Source organism: Pipistrellus kuhlii, unplaced genomic scaffold (assembly GCF_014108245.1).
Source record: "Pipistrellus kuhlii isolate mPipKuh1 unplaced genomic scaffold, mPipKuh1.p scaffold_m20_p_8, whole genome shotgun sequence".
Classification (NCBI taxonomy): Eukaryota; Metazoa; Chordata; class Mammalia; order Chiroptera; family Vespertilionidae; genus Pipistrellus; species Pipistrellus kuhlii.
In genome coordinates, this window is record NW_023425584.1 from 68,727,282 (window position 1) to 68,742,897 (window position 15,616).

The 15,616-nt window shown below is 51.7% G+C and overlaps 1 protein-coding gene across 3 annotated transcripts in view; it reads right to left on the reverse strand.

Moving 5' to 3' along the window:
* The window catches only part of SCARA3 (scavenger receptor class A member 3), a 32,453-nt gene extending 18,148 nt beyond the window's left edge, over window positions 1-14,305 (reverse strand). The window contains exon 1 of one of the 3 annotated variants that reach the window (XM_036423944.2): window positions 13,840-14,305. In XM_036423944.2, coding sequence (XP_036279837.1) covers window positions 13,840-13,846 — 7 coding nt within the window. In that variant the 5' untranslated portion in view covers window positions 13,847-14,305. Of the gene's footprint in view, window positions 1-1,998; window positions 2,106-13,839 lie in introns of those variants that run through there. The other 2 variants (XM_036423945.2, XM_045576334.1) reach the window with 2 other exon arrangements.
* Window positions 14,306-15,616: the final 1,311 nt, after the last annotated feature.

A 15,616-nucleotide genomic window follows, 5' to 3' on the forward strand; every position in this document is an offset into this window, starting at 1 on the left:
AGAAGGAATCTATGAATGATTTTTATTACGTTTTGGAAGTGGGTCTATGCCTGCATATGGATCATTGAGGAGCTGGAGACCAGCATCGGGGCCCCTCCCTCAGAGAATCTGTGTTAATTGGAGGGAGGGTGGAGACCTGGGCTCACATCCATTATCCCATTTTATCCCTACAACTAGCCTGATAGGTAGGGATAAATTATTCTCCCAATCTTACAGGCAAGGAAGCTGAGTTGGGGGGAGGGTTAACTTTTAACACCTGGCTAAAGTCACAGAGCCAGCTACCGTGTTTCCCCGAAAATAATACATCCTCCGAAAATAAGACCTAGTGCATGGGAAGATAAGACATCCTCTGAAAATAAGACCTAGCGTAACTTTGGGGGAAAAAATTAATTTAAGACACTGTCTTATTTTTGGGGAAACAGGTAGTAGCAAAGCCTCCTGAATCCAGGTCCAGTTTTCCTCTTCACAATAACAGTGTCCAGCTAGCCTCTCTGTGATAGAGTTAGTGCATTCTTGTGTGTGTGCATATGTGTGTGTGTGTGTGTGTGTATGCACTTTGGAGGGGGGTATGTACAATGGCAGAAGGAAGCCTGACATGGTGGACATGACTGATCCCTTTATACTGGGTGGGAAAAAGTAGGTTTATAGTTGTGAGTACACCAAACACAGACTTTTTCCTTGTGTTATTATTTTTTAACCAAAGGCCCAATGCACGAAATTCGTGCAAAAGTAGGCCTTCCTTCCCCTAGCTGCTGGCACCCGCCTCCCTCTGGCACCCAGGACCCAGGCTTCCCTCGCAGCCCTGGCTTTGTCTGGAAGGATGTCTGGTCTAATTAGCATACTATGCTTTTATTATTATAGATTTTTATTGAATTTATTGGAGTGACACTAATCTGAAATAATATATGCACCCCTATCTTCATTGTAGCATTATTTACAATAGCCAAGATTTGTAAGCAGCCCAAGTACCCATCAGTATGTGAGTGGATAAAAAGCGGTGGTGCATTTACATAATGGAATACTACTCAGCCATAAAAAAAGAAGGCAAGCTTATCTTTTTCGACAGTACAGATAGACCTGGAAAGCACTAGGCTAAGTGACATAAGCCAGTCACATCAAGATTTCACCACATGATTTCACTTAATGAACACAATAAACTAACAAACAAAATAGAAACAGACTCAGAGACACAGAGAGCAGCAGACTGACAGATGTCCGAGGGGAGAGGTTTGGGTGAAAAAGGTGAAGGAATTAAGCAAAAGAACAACAACAACTTATGGACACAGACAACAGCATGGTGATTACCAGAATGAAAGAGGAGTTGGGTGAGGAGGGTAGGAGAGGGTAAAAGGGGGGTGAATGGTGATAAAAGGAGACTTTACTTGGAATGCTGAATAAACCATACAAAATACAGACAATGCATTATAGAACTGTGCACCTGAAACTATGTAAAGGTATTCACCAGTGCCTTGTGTTATTATTAGTTATTAATTATTGTATTATCTGTTTGTATTGGAACTGTAACCCTACTTTTGCCCACCCCTGTATATGTATTCCGAGAGCAACCTTCTCGGCCCTGCTTTGTGTCTTAGGCTGCTATCCATCGTCATCTGCCAACCATTGCAGGCGTCTTCAAACTACGGCCCGAGGGCCACATGCGGCCCGCAGAGGAGTCTGATCCGGCTCGCCAGGTTTTTTGGGCAGTGAGCGCAGCCGAGGTGTTACAGTAGGAATTAGTAGTTCATATAGTCCGGTCCTCCAGCTCTCTGAGGGACCGTGATCTGGCCTGCACTTTAAAAAGTTTGAGGACCCCTGGTTCAGAGGATACCTGCCCAGGAGGGTACCAGGATTGCCTCGCCTTTCCCATAACCTGGGGGCTCAGGTGGGGCCCCCTAGGAACCCTGGGTGCTTTCTGTGCTCTGTCTGACCAAATCCTCGGGCTCTCTCATCATCCCCCAATGGTCTCAGCTAGAACAACGCTTCGGCGGTCAGACTTACCGGCCATCTCCGGCCCCCTCCGGGAGGTATTCCTTTCACTCCTTGGAGCAGAAATGCCTTCTAGGCCGTCCTGCCTCGTTGCTCATTCCTCCCCACCCTTGGTGGTGCTCCTCTGCCCTCCCTCGTGACTAGGCCTCCTCCCTGCTCTGGCTCCGGGACTAATGTCATCACTTCACTGTTTATAGCCTTTGCAAGGAATCTGGGAAGACTTAAATCAAGCAAGGCTGACACCGAGCCTTCAGCAAGCACCCCCTTGAAAAGCACACAGCTTTGTTATAACTTTGCTCTCCCTTCGAGAGCCCCCCCCCCCCAAATTGGCAATCATTAGCAAGGGGGAGTAAAAAAGGCCCCGTCCGGTACTTCGCAGAGCAACCCACGGAAAGGGAAGTGACAGCTGCCAGGGTGGATCCCAGCTCTCCCTACATGAAGGGTTCACAAGGATTTGGCCCTGTTTCCTCTGCTCATGTCTCAGCTCCTTAACTCACCCCCTCCCAACCCCCAAGGAGCTCTCTCCTCTTTCTAATCCTTTGGACTTCCTGTTCGCCAGGGCTGAGCCTCCGGCCTTGGGGACCCCTAACTTACCTATGTCCGGAATGTTATAGCAACTCTCCAGTTTCGCCTTGTTTGCTTTCGTGAGAACACGATCCAAAGCAATTTGTGAGGCTTTTATAAGCCAAGCTCTTTGCAAGCCTGGGCTCATTACATGCACATTACCCCCAGATTGTTCCGGTCAGAGGGTGGAGGGAGAAACAGACATAAAGGACTGAGGCAAAGCGTGCCTTGAGGACAGAGTCTATGATTGATTAGAGGATGCTTGATTAGACAGGAATCTGTTCTCTCCCGCTTGTGCTGGGCCGAGCAGGCTTGACAGAGACAGGAAAAGAATGTTCCTCCCCTTTCCAGCTCCCATGCCTGCCCCTGCCCATGCCTCTTGGGGTGATCTGACTTCGTGTTTGGCTCTCCCAGTTTTCTGGAGTGTTTTCAGAGGTAGGGAGTGTGGATAAAAAAGGGGCCACATGCTAAACTGGCAAGCTCAGGAGAAGCCTTAAAAACTCAGAGACCAGAAGTAACTGGCACTAGCTGGTTTGGCTCAGTGGATAGAGCATCAGCCTGCGGACTGAAGGGTCCAGGGGTTTGACTCCAGTCAGTACCTCGGTGGCGGGCTCCTCCCTGGCCCGGGCCCTGGTCGGGGCATGTACGGGAGGCGACCAATTGATGTGTTTCTCTCACATTGACATTTCTCTCTCTTTAAAGATCAAAGGAAAAATACCCTCAAGTGAGGAATTAAAAAAAAAAAAAGTAATTGCATAGGATGATCTGAACATAATAATTGAAATATGGTAGCACTCATACTTGGGTAAAAACTGCTGTTTGAATTTTAACCTTGCTATCTGACTTCTACCTTCAATTGCTTGCTTAAACAATAGGGTAGTTGCAGGAGATTGACTCCCACTGACTCAGTAGCTTCAGGGGTAGAAACTGTAGATAACCTTTAGTTCTGCTTTTGTATTATGGGCAAGATAGGGCCACATTCCAATGTCAAGCAGGGTGTGACTGGGAACCAACCCTGCGGGCCGTCCCCAGTCTTTAGAATTTAGTCCTGAGGGGCCAATCAGGGTTAGCCGAGGCAGTGACATCACCGACCTGAGTAAAACCCCTGGACTAGGCGATATTCGCTCTCTTCCCCGCCATGCTGCCGGCATGAGTGGGACAGCCCATGCTAGCATAGAGATGGCTCTTTTGTTTATTGCATCGGACTCGGCTCCCTGGTGGTCCTTGGGGATCATGACTGGAATCCCCAGCCAGGACCATGAGGGACCCCCATTCCGGAGAGCCTGACTGGCCGCGGTAGGTGTGTGTTTGTCTGTGTTTTTGTGTGAGCGCTCTGGAGGGACTGCCCCTCCATCAGGGCTCTTACCTGGGTGTTTACCGGCTGCTGCGTCAGCCATGGTTTGAGTCCAGATTCGAATCTGTAATAAATTCTAGCATGCTTAATCAAATTGGCTCCGGTGGTCCATCTCTTGGGGACTCGCTTCGTAACAAAAATGCCCAACTAAAAGCGAGTATGGCAGGTGGTCACATCCTCGGTCTGTAGCTTCCTTCTCAAAGGTCAATCTCTACCTTAGTGAACCCGCCTATTGTCTTTTTGCATCTAAGGTAACATACACTTGGGATGTAAAAGTGAACCCTTTTTTTCTGGATCCCTCAGGACACAGCCAGCCCCAGGGCAGAGACCACAGGACCCTCCTGGTTATCTTGTTCCCCACTTACCATTCCTATCGCTGTAAATGAACTATTCGCACCCACCAATGTAGAAGAAGTAGGTGTCTCTCTTTACCCAATCTCAGAGATTCCTCCCTAAACTACCACCAGTGAATTTCATGTAACTCCCTTATGTTTCTTCCTTGGACTATAAGCTATAAAGCGGGAGCATTTTTCTCAATCTGTTGAGATTTTGCTTCCTAGCAATTGTCATCAGTTTGGCTCCAATAAACTCATGAACACTCTCTACAGGTTTGGATCTTCCTTATGTCGAGGGGCGTGGGAACCTGTAAGTCACAGAACCCACCTGTCATGTTACAAAGTCTCAGAGAGGTCAGGGACCTGTCCGCCAGCGAGTGGTTCGTAAATGTCTGAAGCAAGATGCAGACACACATACAGAGTGCTTGCAGAATTGCACATGCCCAACTCAGACAGGCCAGAGCCGGGCAAAGCCCTTCCCACCAGGCCTGGCATCTGTTTACATGTCTGGCCTCCCACAGTTGGTCATCTCCTTGAGGTCAGGAAGTCTTCCCTCCGCACGGGGCTGGCCACAGAGCGGGTGTTCCAAACAGATGGGCTTACTGGCCCTTTGAGAAGGCCTGCATCCTTAGTTAATTATCAACTTCTGGTGTTTCCATTAAGGGCCAATTCTTATTCAAATATAAAGATAAATACTTATAATGTGTTTTAAAGATGGCTTATTCTTAGAGAGTTCTCCATGGCTAAGGAGTGTTGGGATGTACTGATGCATTGAGATGCAAAGGCTTAGAGCAGTAGAGGTTTAAATTAAGCCCTGGTCAGTGTGACTCAGTTGGTTGAGCATCATCCTATGCGCTAAGAGGTTGCCAGTTCGATTCCCGGTCAAGGCACATGCCCAAGTTGTGATTTTGATCCCTAGTAGGCAGCGTGCAGGAGGCAACAGATGTCTTTCTCTCTCTCTCTCTTTCTCTCCCTTCCTTTCTCTCTAAAATCAAGAAAAACATGTTTTGCTTTTTTTTTTTTTTTTTTTTTAATTTTTAAAAATGAGCACCAGGGGCCTAATGTTTACACTGAAAAGGAATAAATGGGGGATGGGGTGGGGGAGGTGAAGCAAACTTTAGGATCTGCTTCTCCTCCCTTTCTCAGAACTAGAGCAAGGGACACAATACTCCTCTCCTACAGCTCAAAGGCCTCCTCTGTGTTGTAGTATTTGTTTGCTGTGTGTTCTTGTTGTTTTTTGGAGGGAGGGAGGGTTTCATTAGTGTCCTAGTTAATTATCTTAGAATACCCCTGGTGTTTTTATGGCCCTCCAAAATAAGGCCCTGGTCCTTCCCAGTGCCCCACATAAATTGTCCACGGGTAACAGAGGACTTCTGACCCGCTGGACAGTGAGGGGCGCCTGGGCTTCACACATTAGGGGTGGCCAGGTGTGTGGAGAAGTCGCTGCATTGCAGGCCACGGGTGTCGAAGAGAGGCTATTGCCTTTTGTCTGTTGCCTTTTGTCTCTGTCTCTGTCTGTGTCTGTGTCTCTGACTCTCATTCTTCCTTTTTTCATTTTGCCGATCCCAGATTAAGACTCTTGTGACAGGAGGAAGGAGCTTGGGCAAGGACACCAGGGAAGCCTGGACTTTGGGACAGCCCCTTTCTTGGGACAAAGTGAGGACAAGCTTTGGACAGCTTGCTGCTCTGAGTAGCAAATACCTAAGATCCTACCAGCCAGCTTCCGCCTCCCTGCTCCACTGGCCTCAAGAGGTGTCACGGGGAGCATCCTGGTCCCTGCACTAAAGAAGCCAGGCCCACGAAGTACCTGCCACCGACACAGCCAGGCCCCACTCTTCATCTAGCAATTCCTACCCCAATCATAGGCAGCGTCTTTAAAAAAAAAAAAATCAATCAATAAAACCGCCTCCGGAGCCAGCGTTGTACGCTCAGACTCAAAAAGCAGCGGCAACCGCTGGGGATGTGAAAGAGCCTCTGTTCCTCTCACACGAAGGTCATGCCATCCAACTCAAACACCGGGACGGCTGCAAGAGGAACTCCTCAGTCCTCAGGCCGCCGCTCCCCGAGCCACGTGGAAGGCCAGAGGGACGGTGCATGGGTTGGCACACAGCGCGGCGTGACTGCTGACTCGGCGGGGGTTGAGCTGGGTTCACCTCTCCTTCGGGAAAAGGGCTGGGACACGCCAACCGACTGCTAACTCAACTGCGGTCGGCGACGCCAGCTCTCTCTCGGTTGACCAAAACCGTGGCCTTCATTCACTCCTCAGCCTTCCTGCCATCTTCCCGCGGAGTCAGCAAAGCGGGCAGAGATTCGAGGAACTGAATAAAAGGTCTTTCTCTGGGAACTTCAAGGAACATGTTTGGATGATTATCTTCTACTGAGTTCACAGAGTGGGTTTTCAAAAACAGCCAATTGGGTCTGTGAAACTAAAGATGGGAGAGCCTTCTCAGGAGCCAATGCTATATTTAAAACTGCAGAATAGCTATGGTCTAAGGCTGCAGAATGCTATAATTAAGGTTGCGGAATTGTTTTCATTAGAACCCTCCTGCTATTACCCTCCCCAGAGGCTTCCTTTGTGCGTGCATCTATACTGGGACGGGAATCGGTCTGCCCGCTGGGCCTCTAACGCGTCTGGTCCTTCCTTTTCAAATTCTCCTGCTCAACAAGTTGTCGGGATCTGCTTCCCTGGAACACTGGTCTCCTTTCTGCTCCTTCACCCCCTAAGCTCCACATCTGATGACCTGGGACAGGCATTTCCTCGCCCCTCTCCCCCCCATCTCTGTCTGCACCCGGGCCAGCCCACGGCCTCCCGCTGAGTGCTGCCTTCCACTTGCTGTGTTCCTGGTAACCACAGAGTTTGTGGGCACATTCCCCCTCCGTCCCAACTGACTTTCCTCCCCTTCCCTGCCCCCTGTATTCCTAACTGCAGCACTCGTGGCATTTGGGTGGCACAGTTCTTCACAAGACAGGATATTCCCACACCACGCAGGCAGTTGATGCCCAGCCCCGCAACTGCCAGTGGCAATCCTTGGCCCCTGTGATAACTCCAAGTGGCCACCCCATGACTAAGTGCTCATTCAAGGGGTAGTGTGGCCTCTAGTTGAGAAGAGACCCCAGGCTATTCACTCAGTGCAACAGATCCCAACCCTTCCCCATCGCAGACACACTGGTCTCTGTGCAGAGAGCAAATCCTCCCCCTCCCCCCACCGCCACCGCCCCCCAAACCTTCTAATCTGTGGGATGGGAGGGTGGGAGGAGTCTTGATGTCTATGCTCACCACTTGAGGTTCATGCTCTCTCTCATATAGGGGCTTCCCTTCCCTTCTCTGAGCTCCATGTGCGAACACAATGGGAATGCCACCTACTTGACGGAGCTGTGGGAAAAGCTGATGAGGTGATAAGACGCAAAGTGCCTGCCACACAGTAAATACTTGGGAAATGGTAGGAAGGGAAATGATACTTGGAAAATGATCTCAGGATCATTCCGTCCTCCTGGAATTGCTGCCATCATTCGTCTCCCTTTCCCAAGACCTGTCACGTTCAGGACCAATTTCCAACTTTGAACAAACCCGTTTTCTAAATCGCATCCTGCAGAACACTAGTTCCAAAATACTCTTCCTGAAAAGGGTTCTTGGATCAAGTACATCTGGAAAATGCTGCATACTCTTTCACCATCTCAGAAACTCACAGCAGTACACTAACATGGTCCTTCAAAAAAAAAATAAGCCCATTTCAATCTTTATCTAATTCGATGTTTCTCAGACTTACTTGACCATAGAGCTTCCTGCCATTCTTTAAAACAGTGATCTATGAAATCCCATGGAAATGGTACTCAGAGGTACACCTCCTGAATACAGGAAACACTGTTCTGGATAATGCCTCGCCTGGGCTGGATTATGTCATCATCCTGTCTCCCACCCTCATCTTTAATGGAGCAATGTTATGTTGAATGCCTCTGGACCCGAGGTCTCCTGACCTGGAGTCTATAAGTCTGTAGGTTCAGTGGCCGCAGCTCAGCCTGACCACCCTCTGAAGTGCGGGGCTGGGCATCAACTGCCTGCCCCATCTCAGCACCTTTCTCCTGCCTCTCCCGCTGCTTTTCCTGACCCGAGCTTCACTAAGCCCTTACAGGCTGCACCTCAGCCAGGCTAGCAGCCAAGCCCCCAGGATTAGCTTCAGCTCCCCTGAGCCTTAGGCTTCTTGTCCTGCCCCTGTGCCTGGCTCTCCTCAGCCCGTGCTCTGTGCTGGGAAAACCCAGTCTGGGGAAAGCATGTCAGAGCGTGGTGTGGGTTTGGCCTCAGCCAAGTGCTGCCATCTGGATCCTCCCTCCACATTCCTCCTCTTCTCAGCCCACCCCATTCTCCAAAGATGAGCTCACCTCCTCCCTTCCTCAAAAGACCAAAACTGTTAGGTTTAAACTCTCCCCCTTCCCCTAACTCCCTCCAGCTGTTTCGCTTCAAACCCAGTGCAGGCAAAGGTGTGTGGGAACGGGCCCTCTGTAACGTGGAGCCCAGCGTGGCACTCATCCCCACAATTGGAATGAGCACGCGCTTTGACTCAACAATCCCCCTTCTAAGAATTTCCTCCCCTCAGGGAATACATATTCAAACAGGCTTAGATGGATGTATCAAAATTATCTCTAGAGGCCACGATACACCTGAGAAAAAATGTAAGTAACTCGGAAGCCCATTGATAAAGGATTGGTTAAATAAATTGTTGTAAAGTTGTGCTATGGAATAGTATGCAACCATTGAAAAATATAAAGCAGCCTCATATTTATTGCCCAGGAAAGACACCTATGTTCTATTGCTAAATTTAAAAAAATATATTTTTATTGATTTCAGAGAGGGAGAAATAGAAACATCAATGATGAAAATAATGGATGGGCTGCTTCCTGCACGTCCCCTACTGGGAATCGAGCTCAAAACCGAGCATGTGCCCCTGACCAGAAATCAAACTGTGACCTTCTGGTTCATAGGTTGATGTTCAACCACTGAACCACACAGCTGGGCAATTAACTGATTTTCTTAAGAGTGAATGTCTAGTCTCTGCTTGAGGGTAGGGACTATCCTGGTTTGCCTTTAAACTTGCATGCTTCCTTCCCAAAAGCAGGTACTCAGTACATTTTTGTTGACTGAAAAATGTGAGACAACATCCCAGAATAACCAGTATGTTAGCTTGGATTCAGGTGGCTATACAGGGATCTCATCTGAGTCTTGAAAGAGGTGTCTGCAGGTGTGCATCTGGAGATGTTCAGACACTGTTGGAAAGATGACTGGAGCTCAAAGAGGTAAATCTGGTACCATCAGCCTATTCCCATGGCAAAGCTATGAAATTGGGCAAGACTGTTCAAAGAATGGCTGCCCAGTAAGAACCAAGGAGTTCATAGATGAACCAGACACATCCAGCAAAGGAGGAGATACAGTCCCAAACTGCCTCTCTTAGGACACTTAACCACATTTAGTCTTTTTTATTTTAATGATTTGGACACAAATCTTAAGTGTCCTAGCAAAGGGTAAGCTCCTTGAGAGAAAGAGCAATGACTGAGCTCTTCTTTATATCTTTCTTGGACATTAAAAATACATGAACATACAAACCCTGGCATTTAGCAGTTGGTCAATGAATGTGTGTTACATAGAAGCATGAACCTTCACTGCATATCTACATTAGAGTCTGGGGATACCATGGATTCCAGCCCGGTGGAAGACTCAGATGTACCCTCTGAACGAATGAGGTGGACACTTCCTATGTGCCAGGCTCTGTGCAGGACTGAGGCAGGAAAGAGGCAGGCAGAGACCCCATGCTCATGAAACTCACATGCTTATACTACACTGTGGGCTTTATAGTTCTAAATTGTGTGTGTGTGTGTGTGTGTGTGTGTGCCCTCACAGAAGGAAAAACAATAGAGTAGAACATTAGCTAGAAAGAACCTCAAAGATCAGCCAGTCTACTTGCAAATAAGGAGACTGGAGGGCAGGGAGTATCAATGACTTCATCGTAGTTATAAAGCGAGTCTATGACAGAGCTAGGCCTAACCACAGGCTTCAGCAGTGCCACACACACACACACACTCACACACTTGCTAAATTAAGCATAATTCGCATGGCAGTGTAGATACGACTGGCACAGTCTCTCATGTTCCTGTAGTTGCCAGTGTTAACACCCAGCACAGCTGCCTGTGCATGAAAACTGCCAAGCTATCCACCAACATCTACTGAGAGAAATAATTCCTTTTCCTCTCTCTCCAAAATTAGCCATGGGTGTGAGTCTTCAGTGATTAAAATTACCCCAGTTGGATGACAAGGTGACCAACTGTGTGTGTGTGTGTGGTGTGTGTGTGTGTGTGTGTCTGAGACTTTGAAGCTGATCTCCAACATCTAAGCTCCTCCCCCCCTCCTGATTTGGGCCATTGGGTGGGTCTTTACATTTGTGCCACATCAGCTCCTTCTCTTCTAGTCTCAGGCTCCTTCTAGCGCCCCAAGGCCTGGCGATGGAGGTCAGGCTTCCAAAGAGGATGCAGTCTGCCCACTCATGAGAGGATAAAACCTCCCCTCACTGAGCTGCGAGTGGATTTTCCTGGGATCACACTGCTGTCTTTCACCGCCGCTTCCTCCCCCTGCCTGTCCTTTGCCCACAGGGAGTGGGTTCTCTCCCTGATTCGTGGGGAGGGGCTGTTCCTCCCCAGCTTGGGGAACAGTGGGCGTGTCTCTGCCCGGTCCATGGCAGCTGAGGACACGTCTCCTGAGGGCAACGAGTGGCGCATGCAGCAGGCCTGCTTCCAGCCTGCTCTCTGTCCAGCCATCTCTGCTGCCCAAGTGGTTGGTACTCAGGCCCAGAGCTGCTCCTGGGCTGAGTCACGGGCATCAGGGACACCCAGGAGACCAGACCCAGAGAGAAACACTGAACGCAGGGCCAGGCTGTGTCTGCGGCTCCTATAGCTGGGAGGGCTCCTGTCACAGCACGCTCTCATCAGAGCTGTGAAAACAACCCCACAGGTGGCCCTTCCTGGCTCCGACAAGTCAGAGGGAAGCTCCGAGGTGGGCTCATCCCAAGGGGCTGGAGGCAGCTGTGTGGCCTTCAGGCGTGAGAGGGGCCACACCTGGGGCCAGGTACCAGCTTGCATCTGCCTGGGGGGCCTGGCGGGCAGGCGGGCGGGCAGGCAGGCAGGCAAGCAGGCAGGAGGGGCCTCGGGGTGGAAACAGCTTGGCTGGCAGAGGCAGCCCTGGCCCCCCGCCACTGGTGGCAGGGTTCCTCAGAGAACGTGTTTTCTTGTTTAAGAACCATCTCCGCCAACTCCCCTCTCCCCCCCAAAAAACATCACATCACTGTGTTTGGCTCTGAGTGGGGGCGGTAAATCTTTGTCAACAGCTGTCCTTCTCGGGTCCGAGCGGCCCTGGTGGAGCCTGGGAAGCAGGGCCCCGGGGAAGGGCTGCTCTGGAAGCGGCTGCTCTGCTCTGCTGGGCACTTTACTTTTTCCATGTGGGTGAAAAAAAATTCCTGATTTTTCACACTCCGCAAAGGCCAAATATTTGCTGTCTGCCCTGCCTTTTCCACCTCAGGCGGGCGGAGGTGGCGGCAATGCCTGGCTCCCGGAGAGGATGAGGGAAGCCCCTGCAGGGCGCGTGCGAGAGGCATCACCCCTCAGCTTCCCCCAAAGCTCTGCAGCCCGGTCCCCGGTCTGTGATGGGAGGTCACAGGCAGGTTTCCTGGAGACGGGAGGAGACACAGGAGAGCTGCCCGAAGGCCTTCGTGGGCAGGAATCGGGTCCCTCGTGGGGAGGCTCTTGGTTGAGAGCGGAAATGGGAGGTGAGAGGGGCAGGCATTGGACTTCTTTCTGGGACTCCCAGCCTCCAGGCCAGCAGGACCCCGGTAGCTGATAACATGACTGATTTCATGTGATCCTCCTCAGGAACCTCCTCTAAATATTGGCAGGCCAGCTCCTTTCTCCTCCACACAGAGAAGAAGCGCCTTGCTGAGTTTCCGAAAGCTGGGGCATGTGTTTCTGACTCCCTCTTCTGTGGGAGCCGGGTGTCTCCTCCACTGAAGGGGATGTCGGCCCAGCCAAACCACGCTGAGAATGTGCAGCATCTCAGCATCCTCATTAAGGCTGAGAGCAGCGTGGGCTCTGGGCCTGGGGGGACATGTGGTGTAAGACCTTCCCGAAGGCTTCTGGGTAATGACCTGCCCCCTGTGGCTGACAGAAGAGTGTATTGCTCCTGGGTGAGGTTCCTCCTTGCTGCCACTCAAACTCCCTGGGGTTGATTATAACTTGCCTCATTGCCAACTGCCCAAGACATGGTGAGGCCATTGGGAAGGACAGAGGGACCAGAGGCCACAAGGAAGGAAGGAAGCTCTCGGGCCTGGAAGTCAGCAGCCCCGGCTCTACTCCCCCTGCCCCGCTGTGAATCGTAAGCAAGTCCTCACTCCTGTCCATAGGACCAGCGACATTATTTTCTGGGCTCAGGGCAAAAAGAAAGTATGGGGGTCCCTTGTTAAAAAAAAAAAAAAAAAAAAAAAAAAAAAAATATATATATATATATATATATATATATATATATATATATAGAGAGAGAGAGAGAGAGAGAGAGAGAGAATTTCAAGACAGTGACAGCAGCGCATTAACCCAGGACAAGGCCTTCCAAACCCAGGGCCTGGTAGGGATGCACAGGTTGTGTACCTGCGAAGCTGGTCCCACCTGATTGGACCTCAGTTTCCTCAACTACGGAGACTGTATTCAAGCAGAGAAGCCTCAGACCTCTACATGTTAAAGAGACCAACCGCCGCTTCTTCAGCACGGCCTGAGGGTGTAGTGTCAAGCCCTGAGGGTGTAGAGGAGGATCACAGGCAGAGAGTTCTCACTGCTAGGAGCACAGGCATCTGCGCTGGGTGCGATGGGAGGATGAATGAAAAACGGGAGACAGCACGAAGCAACACTGACGGTTCCCTGTCCCTTAGTAGCCTGCTTCTCCCTGAGCCTGAAGACCAAGCGCTTTCCCAGGTCCTGGGAAAGCTAGGCACCTGGAACCAAAGATGGTCCTTGTTTCCATTCCAAAAACTGGCGGGAAAGGCCACCCTCTGATGACCCACAGCCCTGGGCACAGCTCAGGCCCAGACCGCTTATCTTCTCTAGCTGCTTGGTTCCCAGGAGGTCAGAGGGCAGGACAGGGCAGCCAGGGTTCGGGTTGGGACTCCCACAGGGCTCTCTGAAGAAGGGGTTGGAACTGGGGAGGAGAGCCCTGGCCTAGCGCAGGACAGAGGCTAGTGGGGCTGCAGGAGCCCCCGAGATGGATGGACCTCCTGGGGGAGGGCTTTGCACTGCTAGAGGCTGGAGACTGGGGACATCTTCATGCGCTGCCCGTTAAAGAGATCAGGAACCTCTTTGGAATTTAAAACCGTTTTGTTTTTTTTTTAGGGCTAGAGCCATGAACGGGACAGGGCTGCCTGAACTTTCTCCATGTTCTTCTCCCCTTCCTCTGGATGGCTGTCCTCCCAGTGCCTTCCGCAAGAGGGTTGGGGACTCCCCCCACACACCCCCAGCCACGCCTGGGCGCGGTGGGTCCGCAGGATCTCGCCAGGGGACCCGAGCGCACACACCACTTACCTTTCATGGTCCCTGGTGCCGGGGGGCCTCGGAAGGCCCTTGCTACGGGCGGCCCTCGCTGCGGGGGGACCGGGATGGAGCCGGGGGGACCGAGATGAAGCCGGCGGCTCCTCCAGGGGCACCGATCGCGCCCTACGCGCCGCCTGCGGGCGCCGGGCCGGGAGCCGCCGTCCTGCTGGAGCGCGGGGCCGCGGAGGCGGCGCGCCGGGGGGAGGGAGCGCGGGGTCGCAGCCCGGGGCCGCCGCGCCCGCCGCCCATCCCGCCGCCCGCGCGCCCCGCTGGAGGCCGGCGAGCTCTGCGGCGCCCGGTCCCCGCGCGCCCGCCCTCCCTCGCTCCCTCCTCCCTCGTCGTCACTCCTTGGGCCCGGGCCCAGATCAACTTCCTCGGTATTTTCAAAACTGCCGCGGCCAGGCCCCTTTGTGCCGCCGCGGTCCCTGCGCCCGCGCCCCCGGCTCCGGGCACCTCGGGGAGCGCGCAGGGGAGGCGCTTCCAGGATCCTTGGCCGGTGGGGGCCGCCTGGTGGCGCGGGCGGAGTGGACGGTGGTGGTGGCGGCGGCGGCGGCTGGAGTTTCACCCTGGACCGTTTTTCTCCCCCGTAAAGGGCGGAGGGACTGGAAGCTGAGCAAGAAGGATCCCTAGGATGCGGCCCCAGCCCTCGCCTCCCTGGCTTGCCGGGACCGCCCCTAGTTAGCGCTGAAAGTCCCGTGTCCCTAGAAATCCTTCAGTCCCACGCTGACCAGAATGGTTGGTCATTCTAGCTCCGCCACCATTCTAGGTGGGTGAGTTTGGGCAGCCACTTCACTCTCCAAACCTTGGTTTTTTCACCTGAAAGAACGGGCCCCCAGCACTCCCAAATTCTGCGATTTAAAAAAAATATTTTTATTGATGTCAGGGAGAGAGAGAGAGAGAGAGAGAGAGAGAGAGAGAGAGAGAGAGAGAGAGAGATCAATGATGAGATAGAATCATTGATCAGCTGCCTCCTGCATGCCCCACATTGGGGATCCAGCCACAACCTGGGCATGTGCCCTGACCCAAATCCTCCTGGTTCATAGGCTGATGCTCAACCTGTGATTTTGTTGGTGAAGGCATCGCGAGTGTGAAGAATGACCTCTGAGGGATGCTGATCTCCAGCAAGAAATTGTGACTCTTGTCACAGGCTCTGAGATCTTCACACATGTTATTTTTCATTGTTGAAACAAAAAGCATTTAACTCACTGAGCACCTACATGTCCCGAATTCTGCCCCAAGCTCAAGGAGTGCGAGGAACACGTCACGCCAACACTGTCTCCAGGAAGGTGCACCTGGTGAGGGAAGCCAACAGTTAAACAGGAACCGGTGCTGAGTGTGTGAACGCTGTCAGGCAGGATTGGCAGGATTCAGGATCCTTCAGTGAGAGAAAGGACCACAGCCCTTTTCCCCCATCCCCACACCTCCATGCCACTCCTCATATGGCCCTTGGAGTAAAGTAGGTGAGGCCGGAAGGGCAGAGAAACTTTCTCCCACCCGATCAGAAAGCGGGATGCTCAGTTATCCCTAATCTCCCCCACTTCCCAATGACAAGTTTCGGTTCCCAAAGTGCGTCCTCTCCGTTATCTCAACAGAAACTCAAGGCAGCCTTGAGAGAGGGAGCCAGGAACCAGGCTACCACGTTGAGGAGACCTATAGCTTTCCTAGTAAAAGCTGGACCTTTGCCTTAACAAGCCCTATCCATTGTCTCTCTGCATCTAGCTTAACACACCTTTGAAATGCCTCATCTTTCAGACCCCTCAGAAGAATA